A 17277-nucleotide genomic window follows, 5' to 3' on the forward strand; every position below is an offset into this window, starting at 1 on the left:
ACTCCCCTCCCCTTTCAATAATTAGGTCACCCAGGTCAAACATCCTGCTGGAACTGCCTTAACAAAACAGACTGGCAAAATGACAGCCTTGGCTAAGAACATCAAATATTTAGTTGCTAATAAGACTTGAGAAATCAAGACAGCCTCCTCTTTTCCAGGCAAAGCTCTGTCATTTAGCAAGCTGAGCAAAGCAAGCTAGGATCCAAAGCCTCTGGGATGAAGGCTTCAATTCAATAAAATCAAATTTCCAAAAATCAAATCATCCTGGCTTCCAAAACTTTAAAGGAAACCTCTCTGCCTGCTTGTGGACTTTCTCAAAGCAATTATCTGCCCATAGGATGCTGGACTAGGAAAGTCTTTGGTCTATTCAAATAAAGCTCCTGTTATGTTCTTATAAGACATAAATAAAACATATTCCCCCTTTCAGAATGGTCAAGAAACACGAAGATTTCATGAAATGGAATCCTGCCTGTGCAAAGGCAAAAATAGAAGCATCACTACTCTTATAATCTAAATCCTCTCACATTCTCAAAAGAAGCCAAGCAAATACTAGCTTATGGGTCGCAATGAGGTGGAATGGACAACGAGGTAGCTTTCCCCAGATAAGATTTTCCCAGACATTTTTTTAATCTAACTGCTATTATTATTATTAGGGTGCTAGGCTTCTGGTTGAAACGACAGCAGTTCCAGGTTTGGGGACCCAAGGACCATGTGACAGGATGAGCTTCTGTCCTCGCCTCAGCTCTTGCCAACCTAGCAGTTTAAAAGCATGCAAATATGAGTAGATAAATAGGTACTACTTCAGAGCAAAAAAATAATAATTCTGTGACATCATGCTGGCCACATGACTGAGGAAATGTCGTTGGTCAGCACTGGCTCAATGTCTTTGAAATGGAAAGAAGCATCACCCCCTGTAGTCGACATCTAGCAGAGTAAACATTAGTACACTAAAATCTGCAGGAATTCCTTTATTTTTTTTAAAAAAAACACATACCTGTGTAGTCTTCAATGGGTGAAGTCTACAATAAAATGAAATTATAGGCCCTATGGTTCCCAGCATGCCAGTTGGGACACAGGTTCCAAGAAAGGCATCTTCTTTGGCATACAATAAGCTCTTTGCTCTGTCAGGCTTTTAAATGGAATGTTAAAGAATTCATTTAATTTTTAAAAAATGTTACAAAGCAAAGTGCCGGTTGTGAGCATTCACTATTTCCATGAATGTGTCTGGATCACAAATTGATTCCATGACTTAAATCCGTATTCTGTAAATAATTATGCTCTCCTGTGACTATTTTGGGACTGGGATAACTCCTCTCCAGCAACATATTCTTAAAATGGCCTTCGCAAGTCCAAAAAGGCTGGGGATCCAGTTATAGCTCAAAATGTCAGGATGGTCCAGACAAGGATTGCTGATCTAACATGTCCAATGGGTTATTTACTGGGACTAATGACCAAATAAGCAAGATGCAAGACTATGCATCTTTGTAATTCTATGACAAATGGCCAGGCACAAGCACATGCAAATCAAATGCTCCTGAAATGTTATTTGGTAAATAATCTAATTCTCATAAATGATCATACAACTGAATTATAGGAAACTATAATCAGCAGAGATTAAGACCAGGCAGATGTCCCTTTGCAGACACAGACCAAAGGAACATAATTTAATATGTGGGGCTTTAGAAACCCTTAGTCTTGCTTCTGCATCCTACTTAAAAGCATGCTTCCTTTCCAGAGTAGACAAAAATCAGCAGTGCCATGCTATTGTCCTCACAGGAGGCAATTCTCAGCCACCAAAGAGCATGTTAAAAGAAGCCTAGAAACAGGGCATGGAGAAAGGCAAGGGAGAATGTGAGCACATCACTAACTTGACATTCTCTTCCTGCTCGCCAAATTCTTCGTCATGAAAACCAAAGTGGTCAATGAATGAAGTCATCTGTTGCATTTGGTAACCTACGAAAGCCTATAAAAAAGTAATAGGAAATAATCATGAATGATAAATAACTCAAAAGGGAACAGTGATGTGAGAATTTTATTTATTTATTAAATGTATATAGCCTGTTGCAAGTCAAAACAGATTATTAGGTCTTGATGCATCTAAGAACATATGGAAATTCTTTTGTCTGAATAGATTTATGTACTTTCCAACAGATCCTAACAGATAACATCTGGCTTGGACTCATTACAAGTAGCAACAATTGAACCTGAGCACAAGATGTAAAGGTTAAAAAGAAACATAAAAATAAAACATAATGACTGGGCTATTGCTGGCTTTTCTTCTTTTGTATAGTTTTATATTGAGGGGGGGGGTTTGCTATTTTATTTGGGAGTTGGTTTTATAATATTTTATTGTATGGCTTGTTGCTATGATTTTCTACGTGCCCAGAATCTGATTGTATACAATTACTACGTTAAAGAACAGAATACAAAGATTTTGTATCCAAAGAGGGGTGGTGATTATGCTGAGAAATATGGGAAGCAGGATAAATATATTTTTCCAGAAACTTTCTGCTGGAACACATGTTGCTGTCTCCAAGGTGGGCGCTGCTGCTTACGTAAGCATTCTACTTTCATAACACAGATGGAACATTCCTCTGAAAGAGGAGAGGCCGTTTGTCAGAGGAACGAAGGATTCTGCAGTGATGCCAGCCAGAAAGGAATATACCAAAATATAGAATCTAGACCCCTTATGGAGTATTGATCTCTCAGGTTAAAGATATGATGTTATTGATGTGTTGATTATTTACTTAATTACAGCATATGTCTGCAGAAGAAAAGAAAGAGGAACTGGGGAATAACTACAAGGACTGTAGGAGCAAGCAATACGTTTTTAGGCACCTAGCCACAGAGCTAAAAATATTGCCCTTGGTTCTTAAATAAACAAGCACATGGCAGACAGGTGATTAGTGGGTATGGAGTACAAATGCCTCCTGATAGGAATGGACAAGGCCACTTGCCTGCTGTAGAACAGCCTCCTGAGGGAAGCTGAACTCCTTGAGATCGTTCTCATCATCATCACTTGATGAGTGGAGATTGTGCATGTTAACCTGAAGAAAAAAAGAGTAATTAGCTACAGGGTTCTTTCTGAAAGGCTAGTGAATATAAAGCAAAGATTATTTGCCCATTTTTCAAGATATGCCTTAACAGAAGCTCTAATTCTCTGCATATTGAATTCTCAGCAAAGACCCAGATCCTCAGATTAGCTGAACAAGCCCCGCCCCTTCTAAACAATGCTCCCCACCCCTGGTCAGCTGTGTCTTTGACTCTGGGTTCTAGCTTCTCAGTCACTAAGGGCTATTTTGAACGGGACAGTATGACAAAGATGTCAGGAACCCAGGGCTGAAGCTGTGATAGCTGCAGCTGACTTAAATTACTGATCCTCTGGCTATATAGGAAATACAATGCATTCTTAGAAATAAGAACATGGAGTTCACTTGTAAATTCCTAAAGATCACTAGCCATACTGAGCCATTTGGAGAAATCCACAGCTAAAACTTGTGACAGAATTAAAAGTTTATACCTAAAGCTTGCGGAATGCAAAATTACTAGGAAATGCTTTTCTCCATGAAGAGAAGATAGATGTCTATCTCTGGTGGAATGGTTTTCATAACTCTGCCAGAGATTTTATATAGAACCAAGTCTAGAACACAATAATAGGCATAAAAAAGGAAAAACTGACTAGATCCACAGTGTTCTTCTTATTGGTTTCTGATAAAGGTCCGGAGACAAATTTTTCCCATTGTTCTTGGTCTTCTTCAGGCATCTCTGAAAATCAGAAAATGTAAGTAGCCTAAAGCTGGGGAAGGGAAGGGAAGGAGAAGGTAAATAAATAGATTGAAGAATGATCTAGTCCAGAGCTCCCTAAACTTTGTGGACTGAGGGGTGGGACGGAAGAGGGGATAGTTCTAAATGTATGGCCAGCAAGCGACACATATGCATTTCCATTTGTGTGAGTGAAGGGCATGCATGATTGCTGCTCACACAAATGAAGTGCACACCCACACATGCACGCTGCTTGCACAATTGAGGATGCGCACATATGCTCACCTGCCATTTCTGCAGCCTGTTTCCCAAAAGGCTCATGGCTCAGTAGTGGGCTATGGCCTGGGGGTTGGGGGCTCCTGAGCTAGTCCATAGGATGCAAAAGCACTGAGGTGTCAGAATAAATATCAGCCGTATTTTATAGTAACTAGAAGCCAGACAGCCTCAAAGAAATTAGTATTCTTTTTCAATGAGGCAACCTTTTCCTTGTTTAAGGAATGCAGCCAAATAGATCCTTTCATAAAATCATGACATACTTTAACCTTGATTTATTGACAAAACCTTTGTACCTTAGTTCATGTAGAACATTAAGCCAAAATCAAAAAGTCATCAGTGTGAAGCCTATCACCTGTGGTTAACAGGTATTTTGGTTACACAGTTTAAGATGGGAGGTTTTTTGGCTAACAAAAAGTATACATCTATATTTAGGTACTAACTCTAGCTTCAGCCAGTAAATAATTGTGCAGCAATTTGCAAGTTCATAGCAAGTGGAAGTATGAAAAATAACTATTAATCAAGCTCACTATCAGGGGATTCTGGAGTTGGTAGTCCTTCCTGCATTTCTTCCCTCTAAATGTTTTGGTCAATTTGGTCAATTGCTCTAAGCAATTTTTCCAACTTTAAAACTGCATATATATGTATGTATGTATGTATGTATGTATGTATGTATGTATGCATGCATGTATATATATGTATATATATGTGTATATATATGTATATGTATATATATGTATATGTATATGTGTGTGTGTATGTATGTATTTGTGTATGTATGTATGTATGTATGTATGTATGTATGTATGTATGTATGTATGTATTTAAAGTCACAACCCCTGGTATGCCCAAATATGGGAGGAAGATCACACTTCCATTCTCTGTCCTTCGGATGGTCACAAGAGACCATCCAGACAGAAACCCAATGTTTTTTACTGTTGCCTTTTTGTTACAAATATAACATGTATGTATGTATGTATGTATGTATGTATGTATGTATGTGTATGTGTGTATGTGTGTATGTGTGTATGTGTGTATGTGTGTATGTGTGTATATATGTATGTATATATATATGAACAAAGAGAACATTTGCAGAATTATATGCATGCAGTAATTTAATCTAGCCTTTGAAGATGTAAAACTACAGAACACAAAACATTAACTATATTTTGCCCTATTACTGTCTCCACCTCAGCTGAAAACTTCCTCTCTTAGTAGCAGATGTTACTTCCATGCCAGACACACCTCAAAACTTTAACGGGAACCCATATTTTTCCCCTTCTAAAAGGCAGGAACTGAACTCCTATAAAGTTTCCAAAAGCAGCTAATAAAGGTACTTTAGCTAAACCTGAACAAGAAACATAATCTTCACCCCCTGAAGATGCCCCTCACATTACCTTTTATGAGCTGCTTGATGAGATTTGAGTGAGGCCACTTCTCAGAACCTTGAGATAAAGCATTGGCAATCCGGGTGAGGTGCCCCATGTAGCCCTTGCGTCTTCCCCCATCCAATCTGTAGGAGAAGACAGAGGGCATGGAGGCTGGTGGTTGCTGTGGGTATGACTTGCATAGGTTGAAAAAAGAAATAAGCAAATAACAAGAGGAAGAGAGACTTTGGTGCTTCTATGGAGCTCATGAGTTGAAGCTATTCCGATTGGTCTGCATGCAGGGAAGAGAATAGAATTTCCAGATAATACTTCAATGCCCAGCAACTCCAGCCAACAGGGCCAATTTGAAAGATGCTGGAAAATACAGTTCGGCTCTATCTGGAGAGTAACAAATGAAACTGTTTTGTGAAGAAAGAAAAGAAGCCAGTAAATACCTCCATGAAAACCATGAGTAGAAGAGACTAGGCAACAGGGGCCTGAAGCATGAGGGAAGGAGCAAAGAAGGATCAAGATATGGAAGAAGTCCTTGGGATTCTTTCCAAAGGAAGAGGAGGGAGAGAGGAGAAATATCTAATCAGGGCGCTTAAACTTTCACCATAACTACTTACTGAGACTGCTCATTCTCCTCCCAGGCCGATAAAATTCTTTGGATTAAGCGACATTTCTGCAGCAACTACGAGGAGAAAATACGAGATAATTGATAAAATACCTGCTAATTACAGACATCAATGCTCACCCCTCAATAAAAGACTAGAGGGGTTTTATATGGCTATTTAAAAAAGTTTCTAGTGCTCATCACTTTAATGCAAAAGTCTAAGCTGAGAGTGGTGGTGATGGTTTCTGCCCAAAGACAAAAAGGAAGACTCCTGAGAACAGTTGTTAATCACTTCCTTAGATACTTCTTCCAGCTTAATAGGCCAGGCATTCACTTCTCCAATACAAGAGAGTATTTGTAGCTCAGATTTGAACTGCAGTGTCCTTGGTGCTGTCTGAACTTGGTTGTTTTCTTGCAGATGTTTCATTATCATCAGGGCTAGAATGTCAGTTGGTCTTACCTGAACTGTATGTCTCGAAGCCAGCGTGGGAGGAGTCACATGTGGGTATTAACACGGCCCATTTGCCCAGAGACTGAGGTAAATTTGAGGCCACTGCCATCAGGCAATTAGATATATCCCCTGTTACCACGGCAGAGGAGGAAGCCAAGGCTGCTACAGGAGGGACCTGTAAGGCTTGGCCCAAGAGAAGAATTCAGGTTATAAAATCTGCGATCATTGCTCCCTGGAGTGGGGAAGGAACCAGGCTTGGACCACTGGGACTTGAGAACCTCTAGGAAGAGGTCTGGGGTGGGGATCTCCTCCTTCTCAACCTGGGGCCTGTGAAAGGGACCCTTCTTATTTCCCCCAGGAGTGGGATTAGTAGGGTTCTGGTTTGGGGTAGGGTCCAAGTCTGCTGTGGCTTTGGTCTTGCGTAGCAAGGAACTAAATAAGACAGGAGGAAATAGGCCCATGATGGTTGGGGTCTCTGGGGCTGTGGCCTCCTCGTCCTCTGAGAACCCAAGATCCTTCTGCTCCTCCCCCTCTGATTTTGAGCCCTCGCTAGCAGTGGAAGGTGAGGAAGCTCTGAAATCCCTGTAGGCTGAGGGCTTGGGCTCGACTGCTTGCTCTCGTGGAGCCTCACGAGTAGACCTATGCCTGGCTCCCTGAAATTGGTGCTGCATGTCTAATGCAATGCCATCCGTGATAGCCCTGGCTAACACATTTTGGAAGCTTTCAGAGAGTTATGGATAGGCAGGAGAAAGGCTTGGGGGTTCCCTGTTACCTCTGGAGCCAGGAGATTGAGGGGCCAAGTGCTGCCTGGGGAAACTCACTGCCCTGCGGCCAAAGGGATCACCCCTCGCCCTAGGAGAATGGGATTGTGACGAGGAGATAAGGAGCCTCCCTGGGATCTCTCTCTGGGCCTGGAGATCCAGGCTCCTCAGCCAAGGGAGAAGGCCTGGGAGGGGAATGTGATCTGGTTGGGGAAGGGCTGATGACATCCTTGGTCCTCCTGCCAGCCGCTCTAGTTAAGTGGGCCTCCTGCCTGAGCCCCTCCTTCCTGGAAGAGTTGGAGGATCACTTCCTGGGAAGGGATCTCCCCCTCGACACAGAGTACACCTCCCGAGAGGTTCCCTTGCCTGGGTCTGAGCCCCCTGGGGAGCTTGGAGCAGCCGCTCCTCTGCTCCTGGTGGCCTCTGCCATCTCAGTACTCATAGTTCGTAGCCTCTCTCTCTCTACCTCCTCTCCGATAGCCTCCGGTCTCTCTTCTATCGCGTGGATTTGGCACTCTTCGCAGCCACCCGCCGATCTGCGGGTCGAAAAGGAGACCGGTGCACTGCTAGCGAAAGGGCCCTCCCCAAATTACTGGCGGAGCACAGGCCCAACAAACCCTCCTGGGCAAATGTGGTGTTGAAGTGCTGTGGCGCCTGTGATCAGCACGCCTCTCGCTTCGCGCATGTGCTCTCAATTTAAAATGGCGATCGACCACACGGCCCAAAAGCCCAAGGCGACTCCGATCGAGCCGCTCTTCCCGCGCCGCGATGCCTCAAGGGATAATCTACACTGTCCTCGCTGCTTCTGTGAGGTTGGTGGCGGTGCGCGAGCTCTGAGCCCCCTCCCTACCGAGTGCCGGTGGCTTGGGGCCTGCAAAACTGCAGCAAGCATAGCTCGTGTGCAGGCAGGAAGAGAGCGCAGGAGAGAGAGGTAGGAGGATAGGACGAAAGGTAGTGAAAGACTTTAGAACTTTAAAGAGATTTAAGAAAATTTAAAGAAATCCGGAGAGTCAAGAAATAGCTCCTTTTAGGCCGAAGACTGAGGTTAATCTGGGTAGTCAGAAGGAGGAACAGAGGGAATGTCCTCAGATTTACCTCAGTCTCCAGGCAATTGGGCCCTAACAATACCCATCTGTGACTCCTCCCATGCCCCAACTCGGGGACTCCTAGTGTCTGTAAGGTGACAATTGTGTGATTCAAGACTCTCTCTGTGGCTTATAAAAAGACCCCTTCTTGGTCCCCACACTGGAGGTGGAGGCAGTAGCAATTTGGGAAGGAGCTGGGGTGCTATCCAGATCTGCAGTGGCCTTACTCTTACAAAGTAGGCAATCCAACAAGGCAGGAGGGAACAAGCCAGCGATGGCAGAGGTCTCTGGAACCTGGAAATCTTCATCCTCAGAGAAACCAACATCCTTCTGCCCCTCTTCCTCCAAGCCAGACCCCCACTAGCCGTCGAAGGGGAATCCTATCTGTACTCCCTAGCTGCAGATATTGGGATTGGTCTGGACGACCCCGTGGGATACCATGAGAAGATTTTTCATCTAGAGGCCTGAAATTGATGCTGCATGCCCGATTTGATACCCTGAGCAATGGCACAGGCAATCACATTCTGAAAACCTTCAGAAAGCTCTAGATAAGATGGAATGAGGCTAGGAGACTCTACTGATTGAGGAGCCAAGCATGGCCTGGAGGAAACAGCTGCCATGTGGCCAAAGGGGTCTTCCCACGTGTTCTGAAGACTAGGCAGGAGACAGAGGAGGGGATAGGGGGCTAGCTTCCCTCGCAGAACCATGGGGGTGGGGGAACCTGGAGAGTCCAGTTGGATCTCTGGTAAGGATAAAGGCCTGAGAGGAGACCGTGACCTGGATGGGTAATTCTCCTGCCAGCCGCTCTGGTAATGCGGGGCTCTTTGCTAGGCACTCTCTTCCTAGCCTATTTAGAGGTGGCCTTCTTCGAGGTAGACCTCCCCCTCATTACAGGGGTAGCTCCATGGGAGGTCCCCTTGCCCATAGCCTCCACCATCACTTCTATTTACAATCTCTGCCTTCCCACCTCCTCTCACTCTGTCGACCGGCCTGGGCTTCTGTGCGCAGTTCGGAGCTCCTTCGGACTGGCGCTATCCATAGCCGCGCCTCCAATCCGCGGCCTGAAGAAGCTGGCCCACCACCAAACCGAAGAGGCCCTCCCTGGATCATCGGGAGAGCACAGGCCTGAAGAAATCCTCAACTAACCCTGGTGGTGGTTCTGGGCACTTGCGGTGGCTGAAATCAAGCACACTGATCTCCACGCCCCTCCACGTGCATCTCAAGATGGCCACCGGCCAAAATGGCAACCGCTGACCATGAGGTCCAATGCCGAGCTGGCTCCAACCAAGCCGCTCTTTCAGGAGCCTATGGAGCGTTCCGCGACCCCCTCTGATGGATCCAGGGATTGCACGGTACAGCGCTCCGGCATGTGGCCTGGAGCTTTCCCTTAAACCGCCCAGCGGCTTGGGGGCTCCCCTGTAGTGCAGCAAGCCCGGCTTGTGCAAAGGAAAAGAACGTAAACAGCAGAGAGACGCAAAGGAGAGAGGTGGGAGCAATCACAAGTGGAAAAAAACTAAAAGACCAAATTTAAAACAACAAAAACCTCTGAAGCCAAATGGAGTCAGAAAAGTACTCCTTCTGGGCCGAAGACTGAGGTTAATCTGGGGAGTCAGGAGGAGGAAGTAGAGGAGGTGGCCTCAAATTTACCTCGGTCTCCGGGCAAATGGGCCGTGTTAATACCCACATGTGACTCCTCCCATGCCTCGTTTCGGAGACGGGAGTGAGGTTTGCATCATTGATATTACCTAGTTGGACAATGAAATTGCAAGAAAACAACCAAGCTCAGACAGCACCAAGGACAACTCAACCCCCTCCTCTTCTTGTTATTATTTCAAGTTGTCTCACCGCCTTTATACTTACCATATATGGTTCCTTTCAGAACCCATGAAATAATCCTAACCTTCAAATTATCTCTTTTCAATTTCCAAACATCAGGATTCAGGACCAAAGCAGAGTATCTGTATCAATGATGCAGAAGGACCTTGAAACCACAGATAACCCATATAACTTACATGTTGGATGACTGGACTCTCTGGGAAGGGGTCCGAGTGGTTCTCTATTGTTTCATCTCCAACAAGAGGGCTGAAAATGTTGCTAAGGCAGGCCTCTATCTGGGCATGCAAGAAGTTGTTGTAGGTATACTTGAAATAGAGATCCTGACGGAGAGAGGCAAAAGGATAGAATAGCAGGTCTTTATTTATGCTTTTCAACCAATGCCCCTAATTATCGTAGTATCAGTTATTCCTTCAGACATGGCTCACTGGCAATAGGTGTTATGTGTTCAGTGGTTTGTATTTTTATTGAACCATGATGCAGTTTTAGATCATCTTGTAAAATGGGTACTCAATATGGACAAGAAGCCTAGCAGTTTCAAAAAAAACAAACAGATGCTCCTAGTTTTAATGGATGCAGCTCCTGAAATGTAATTGATTAGGTAGCTATATCAGAAACTTAATAGACAAATCTATGCATAATTAGATTCTGTCTAATCAAATATACATTTTGGAAATTTATATTAATATGTTGTTCTTAGATGGCTATTTTGGTTTGGCTTTTAAAGGTTTTTTTTTAGCCAATAGTTGTCTTTTCATATACAACTCAAGGTGAGAGATATACCAATATTCCTGTGTTGGGCTGAGTGAGTGTGCCTGGGCCCAAAGTCAACCAGGTAGTTTTGTTTGTTTGTCTGTCTGTCTGTGTCTCTGTCTGTCTCCCTGTCTCTGACTCAATATATTTAACAACTAGCTGTACTCGGCCACATGTTGCTGTGGCCCAGTCTGGGCATAGTGGGCGGCAGGTGGGTGCTGCCATTGGTCAGCATTAGGGGCTGCTAGGCCGGGCGAGGCTGGTTGTGGGATACAGCGCCAGGGCTGTCGGCCTCGTGGAAGTTGTTGAGCACCTCCTCGGAGGAGCTGCGCTCAGGCTCTCCCAAGTCAGTGGCCTAGGAGAGTGCAGGATCTCGGAGGAGAAGTCCTCGGTGTGCCGCCTCACGGGGCACCCAGGGACCAACCCAGCCCCGCTGCACCTCAGGCTGACAATACCGCCGCGCCGTCGGAGCCGCTTTGGCGAGGCCGTAGCTGGCTCACTGTGAGGGGGGGTGGGGGTGGAGAGCGTGCACGGCCGGCCTGAGGAGACGCTCCGCCTCTGCTGGAGCTCCGCTGGGCTGCCCAGGGGTAGGCCGGCTTAAGGGCAGGGGGAGGCAGCCGAGGGATGGCGCAGGTGGCGCCCTGCCACAGACAGCAAAGGCCCAGCAGATTCCTGCAATGAAGTCAAGGCTTTAGTTCCCTTTGCACAGGATTGTTGAAGTACTATCTATTTCTATTTCCTCCTTATCAGAAGAGCTAACACATTCTATGTCCCATCTATGAAATACTGCCATTCTATAGCATCAGAGAAGTGTGCCTTCTTGCTGTGTCTGCTCTGTGGAATGGCAGGTGCCCCATCTCGCCCCCAAGTCCTGAATGACTTGGATCTTGAATACTTTAAGGCAATCTTTGAAGACCTGGTTGTTCCCTTTGGCATCAATGAGCCAACGATATTTACTAATTGTGATTATGAAATGAATTTTGACTGAGTTATCATAGGTGTTTATACACTATATATCTTCTGTCATTTCTTTTTTCTTTTCTGAACATTTTTATTAGAATTTTTAAAATTATTTTTAATGTTATGACTTTCCAGATTTGTTTGGTAATCATATAAATTGAATTACATTAATAACTTTGATATGTCAGTATATATGAGAAGATATTACAGGTAGCCCTCACTTACTGACTGCAATTAGGTTTGACAATTCCATTGCTAAGCAGTGTGTTCATTAAGTGCAATGTCACATGACTGCACTGTTTTATGTCAATTCCAGCTATGGTCATTAAGAGAATCACTGTGGGTCATTAAGTGGAACATCATTTGACCTCAAACTCGCTACTTCCTGCTGGCTTCCCCATTGACTGCTTGTTGGAAGCCGGATGAGAGAGTCACAAATAGTGACCACATGACTTTGGGATGCTGTAATCATCCAAAACATGTGCCAGTTACCAAGCCCCTTAAATCATGATCACGTGACTGTGAGCATGCAGTCTGCAATGGTTGCAATTTTCAGGACCAGCTGTCTCATTTTTCATTGCTGTATTTGAAGAGTCACTGAATGAGTGGTCAGTACTGGGATTGATTCTGAGCTGGCTCACTTTTCTGTACACGTCCCACAAATGTCTCTCACAAGCCAAGCATGGGCCTTGAGCTACAGAATGTTACACAGCCTTGCCTTTTGCTTCCTTTCACAAAGAAAGAGTGCAGCAAACTACTTATAGATTCTACTGAACTGTAGCTTTTAAAAGGCAGCCAAATACCGATCGGACAGAAATCCCAGCAAACAAGAGGCAGTATTGATAACTCACCAACATAGTGTCAAGGGCTCCAAGTTCAATGATCTCGTCCTGCAGTGCTGTGTTGTTTGTACCCAATGAGCTGGCCAGCAGCTTCACTACATGCAGACGAGTGTTTCCTAGAGGAGGGTCCAAGACCCCCCAGGTAGTCTGCATGGCTTCTTTCTGTTAGAGGAAAAGTATGTTTTTTTAAATAAAAAAAGAACATCTTGCATGTAATCTCCTGCCCCCACTCCCAACCTCTAATATTCCATAACTTGAGCGGGCCAGGCCAAAACCTTTCTCTTGAAGAAATAGGCAGAGGCAGTTAAAAGATAAAATAGAAGGCCTTGCACAATTTAAAATCTTGCTCTACCAACTTTTAAAGAATTCCAGCTCCATTACTACGGTACCTTCCAACATTTCTTCCTATTTCCAAACTAATAATTTTTCCCTAAGAACATACATAGATATTTTTTTTAAAAAAAGATACAAAACTCATTTTCAGCATTTTTCATTGCTTAGCCATATGTTCTTTCATATGATAAGTTCAGCAAGTGCTAAACTTACTCATTATTAATTCCCAAGCAGCTATTCTCAAATGCCTTGATGAAGCTAAACTCCCCAACCCTTGGACTTTGTAGTCCTTTTCTATGGCAATGCGTTGTAGGTTCCATGAGGGAGACAGGGGAATCCTTCTGCAACCAACATTCTGGAACACTTAAAATGCCATTGGCACTGCTACTTCCTTCCCTGCTGTTTCATTTGTACTCTAACCTTGCCTATACACATCTGTTGGCATGACTCCTACTAACCTTTGGTGGATCGAGGAGCAGCCGGTGAAGCTCCCTGAGACGCTGTTTGATGGCATGCAGAGTGCCCAAACTGGCCTGGCTGGAAGCCACTTCACAGTTGGGAGCAGTCATCTCCATCTGCCCTTCCATATTGCAATAAAAGCCCCCTATGCCACCCAACTCGCTCCTGTAAGGAAGATCAAAGGATGCACACATTACAGTGATACACCCGCACTGTCCACCTTTCGTGCTAAGGAAATGTAAACTCTTTGATGCAAATCAAATGTACCAAGGGAACTATTTTGCATTCCTGTTCAAGAATCACTTTGAAGGAAAGACACTGGAACAGCCAAATCCCTAACTTATGTGGTGGGAGTTACAGATGTTATGAACAAGAAACTGTGGAGCAGAGAAACAAAAAGATCAGCAGCAGTTTCTAAAGTCATGGTTGTTTGCAGAGCCTTATTCCAGTTACTATAGCTTTCACTGTCTGAGGATTTCTGCTGATAGTAATCACCAGATATTAATAATTTTAAAAATGAAAAACATGACCATCAGGATATCACATTGCTACCAACTATATAAATTTGTTGAGGAATATTTCATATAATTCTACTAAGCATTTTGGCTCTGTATTTCTCCTCTAAATGTAGAAATATTTGCTCTCACAGCCCTCATTTACTGCATACCTGGGTCTTCGTGGTTCCAGCAGGGTCAGCAAGACCTGGATCCCATTGACTATGACAGATTCGTTCTGTTCTCCATCCAGCATATTGCTCAGCAGCTGCTCAATTGTCTCCTGTCTGGATACAGGGGAATGGAAATTGTTTTTACTAAACTGCCCCATGATATTAGACCTGGCTATTCTATTTTTCATCTTTGCATATGCCACAGTGATTTAGACATACCACATAAAAAGAGGGAAAATAAAAAAGCAACAAAATGTGATTATTATTTTTTACTTAGGAATTGAAGAAAATAGAGGAAGCTCAAGAGAGAATATTTTATTACTAGCCATGTGGTAATCCTTGGTCTTGACTCTGAACTATGTAGCAACATCAACTTTCACATGTAAGGTGAGGACCTTGAAACCCTTCTGAGCTCCAAGATTCTGAAATAATATTCTGTGCAGATGCTTTATACTTGAGCATAACTGAGCAAAAGTAATATCTAATGGGAAAAGGGCCCAATGATCATGTCATCTCTCCTCCCCTCTGCTCTCCCTCCCAGGTATGCTCAAAAGGCTAACAAACCAGAAGCTTCCATTCCTGCCCTATAATTAAAGCTTTGTTCTGTCTTGCCACTAATCTGAAATTTTAAAATGTAAGGGAATGAATCTAATTAACTGAACAAAATCTGTGAAAATTAGTTACTTTAAATCTAGCTAGTTTCTTGGCCTGGCCCATTTCTATAGCCTAGTCTTAATCCCTCTTTGGATTGTGGCCAGTAAAAAGCCATATATGACCTTCAACTTGAAAAAAGCTGTGCAGTCCAGCTCCGTAATGTTGCGAACGTAACTTTTTCACTAAGAAATATGAAGCAAAGAATTGGGGCGGGGGGGGGGGGGGTCATTCAACTATACCAGCTCTCCATTACTGCAGAATGACTGTGAAGGTTTTTTGGGCTGGCCTGAAGTTTCTTCAAGTAACTTATCAGTGTGTTATGTGACAAAATTGCTATGTCATAATTATGAAAACACCTTCTTGATGAAGATTGAACTAACACTATTCTCTTCTTTTTGCCACTGAAACAATTACAAAATCCATTTCCCTAGCATTAACTATTTTTAAACCTACAGCATTTACTAAACTTGTTACATCTGATTATTTCAGGTAATTTTGACTATTTCTGCCTTTTGTTAACATTCGATATTGTTCTATAGAGCTTGCCTCATTATCTCAGCAGATAAGGAGTGTTTTCAAATTATCTTAAAGAAACCAAGAATCTTAAGGAATGATCTCGAATAATATTAACAGCCAAATATGAAATCCAACTGCAGGGGTCCGTCAGGTCTAAGCAGGGGTCCCCAGGTCCTGGTCCAGGGACCGGCACTGGTCTGTGGCATGCCAGAAACAAACGAAGCCACATCTGCAGGCAGAGTAAGAAACCATCCTCCCTACGGTCCCGTGGAAAAACCTCTCTCCACAGAACCGGGTCCTTGGTGCCCAAAAGGTTGGGGGCCGCTGGTCTAAGAGCAAGATGTGTTATATTTCAATACCAATAAAGGCATTTTTCAACAGGCACAGCATGCAGAGTCAAAAAACAAAGCTGGGAGCATTTTATTAAGAAAAAATCTGGCTGAGTAAGACAACACCACTCAGTTTTCATTTGACAAATACAATGGTATTGTATTCTTTGAGTTAGCCTGAATATATAACATGTGGGTTTTTTTTAAAGCCTTGTGTATAATTCTCAGAGGTCTTCTGCAGTTGCCAATAAGCTAAAAGTGTTAATGTGACAGATGGGAGAAGATATTAAATGCAGGGGAAGTAATCATATTAACTATATTTAATGGAACATATTAAATCAAATTTAGTTAGGCAAACTCTGTTCACTTTTGCGACTGCAGTCCTGGCAATCCAATGAAAAATAAAACTGATTGCCCTGATATAGCTTTGGACTCAAAAAAGGATGTACACCACTGAATACAGGTTTCCTCTTCCACTCATAACCTGTGCCCTGTTGGGTAATCGTTTCATAGATATTTTCTTACCTAAACAGAGAAATAGAATGACCAAGAATGGGCAAAACAGAAACGAGAGCAGAAGCAACTTCTGAATTCCTGCTGGCTCTTCCATTAACTTTCCTTGTGGGAATCTGGCAGGGAGCGCAGGGTATCTTCCCTTCCCCTCCCACCACGCAGGTAAATGACTGCTGCTGGGTGGGGGAAGGAACAAGGGATTGGGAGATTGGCTGGGAAACTGACACAAAATGTTAAAAATGAAGATCATATGACCTCAGCAGCAGCACAGCAGTCCTGAAACAGCCACAACTTTCCCAAATTACATTCCCTTGAGTGTCAGGATTTAGGATTTTGGAAATACTCTTTACGTTATAAAAGCTGTTGTCCTATGATGCACCATTTCACTCAATTAAAGGTCACAAGAAGTATAGATAGCAGTCATATTAAAAATGAGGTGAATCTTGATAAACAGGCATTCCTTCTTTCAAATTCATTGCAGCGTTAGTGAGTGACACTTATTTCTAACCTAAGGGCAATGGTGCCTCTTTTGTTCCCTGCTGCCGGTGCTTAGCACTCACTTCTCAAGCGTGGCCAGTAACTGGTCCGGCTCAGGACTATCCTGGATTTGGATCATCTGTTCACGGCTCAGCCGGATAATGTCACACAAAGACTGTGAAGCATTGGAATGTTGCTGGGAAGAGGGGACAAGAAAAAAAGAAGCCTCATAAAGATCTGGAACAGCTCCTCAATATACCAGAACTAGAGTGAAGCAATTGCTTGTTTCAGTTTTCCTCTACTGTTATCGGCCAGTAGAAAACAATTCAATGGTGGGATGAACACTCCACACAATTTATATACAAACAAGTATTTCTATAGTTGTAATTGCTACTTACATTGTCATCTTTTGAAGGGTGAATCATCCCAATGAGCCTCTGCACAATTTTCTCCTCATTAAGCCACTTGGGATGATGAAAACAAAAGAATGGTAAGAGTAAAGAAAGATGTCCTCAGTTCTAGTCCACTTATACATTGAAACTTATTCAGGGACAAATGTAATTCCAATGATGCTTCACCCTTTCCCCAAAATTCTACCATTGAGCTATGTTTACTGGTGTAACAAT

The 17277-nt window shown here is 43.5% G+C and overlaps 1 protein-coding gene across 6 annotated transcripts in view; it reads right to left on the reverse strand.

Moving 5' to 3' along the window:
• The window catches only part of PPP6R1 (protein phosphatase 6 regulatory subunit 1), a 58874-nt gene that overhangs the window by 18286 nt on the left and 23311 nt on the right, over positions 1-17277 (reverse strand). For all 6 annotated transcript variants that reach the window (XM_087713861.1, XM_087713860.1, XM_087713863.1 and 3 more), the window contains 11 exons: positions 17050-17115; positions 16735-16847; positions 14163-14276; positions 13495-13660; positions 12713-12865; positions 10328-10471; positions 6032-6096; positions 5433-5548; positions 3680-3765; positions 2958-3047; positions 1869-1963 (listed from right to left, as the gene is read on the reverse strand). In XM_087713861.1, the coding sequence (XP_087569987.1) occupies positions 1869-1963; positions 2958-3047; positions 3680-3765; positions 5433-5548; positions 6032-6096; positions 10328-10471; positions 12713-12865; positions 13495-13660; positions 14163-14276; positions 16735-16847; positions 17050-17115 (1208 nt within the window). The remainder of the gene's footprint in view (positions 1-1868; positions 1964-2957; positions 3048-3679; positions 3766-5432; positions 5549-6031; positions 6097-10327; positions 10472-12712; positions 12866-13494; positions 13661-14162; positions 14277-16734; positions 16848-17049; positions 17116-17277) is intronic.

This window comes from Thamnophis sirtalis, unplaced genomic scaffold (genome assembly GCF_051295495.1).
Source record: "Thamnophis sirtalis isolate CommonGarterSnake01/CBP01778 unplaced genomic scaffold, rThaSir2_p1.2 scaffold_4, whole genome shotgun sequence".
In the NCBI taxonomy this organism is placed as follows: domain Eukaryota; kingdom Metazoa; phylum Chordata; class Lepidosauria; order Squamata; family Natricidae; genus Thamnophis; species Thamnophis sirtalis.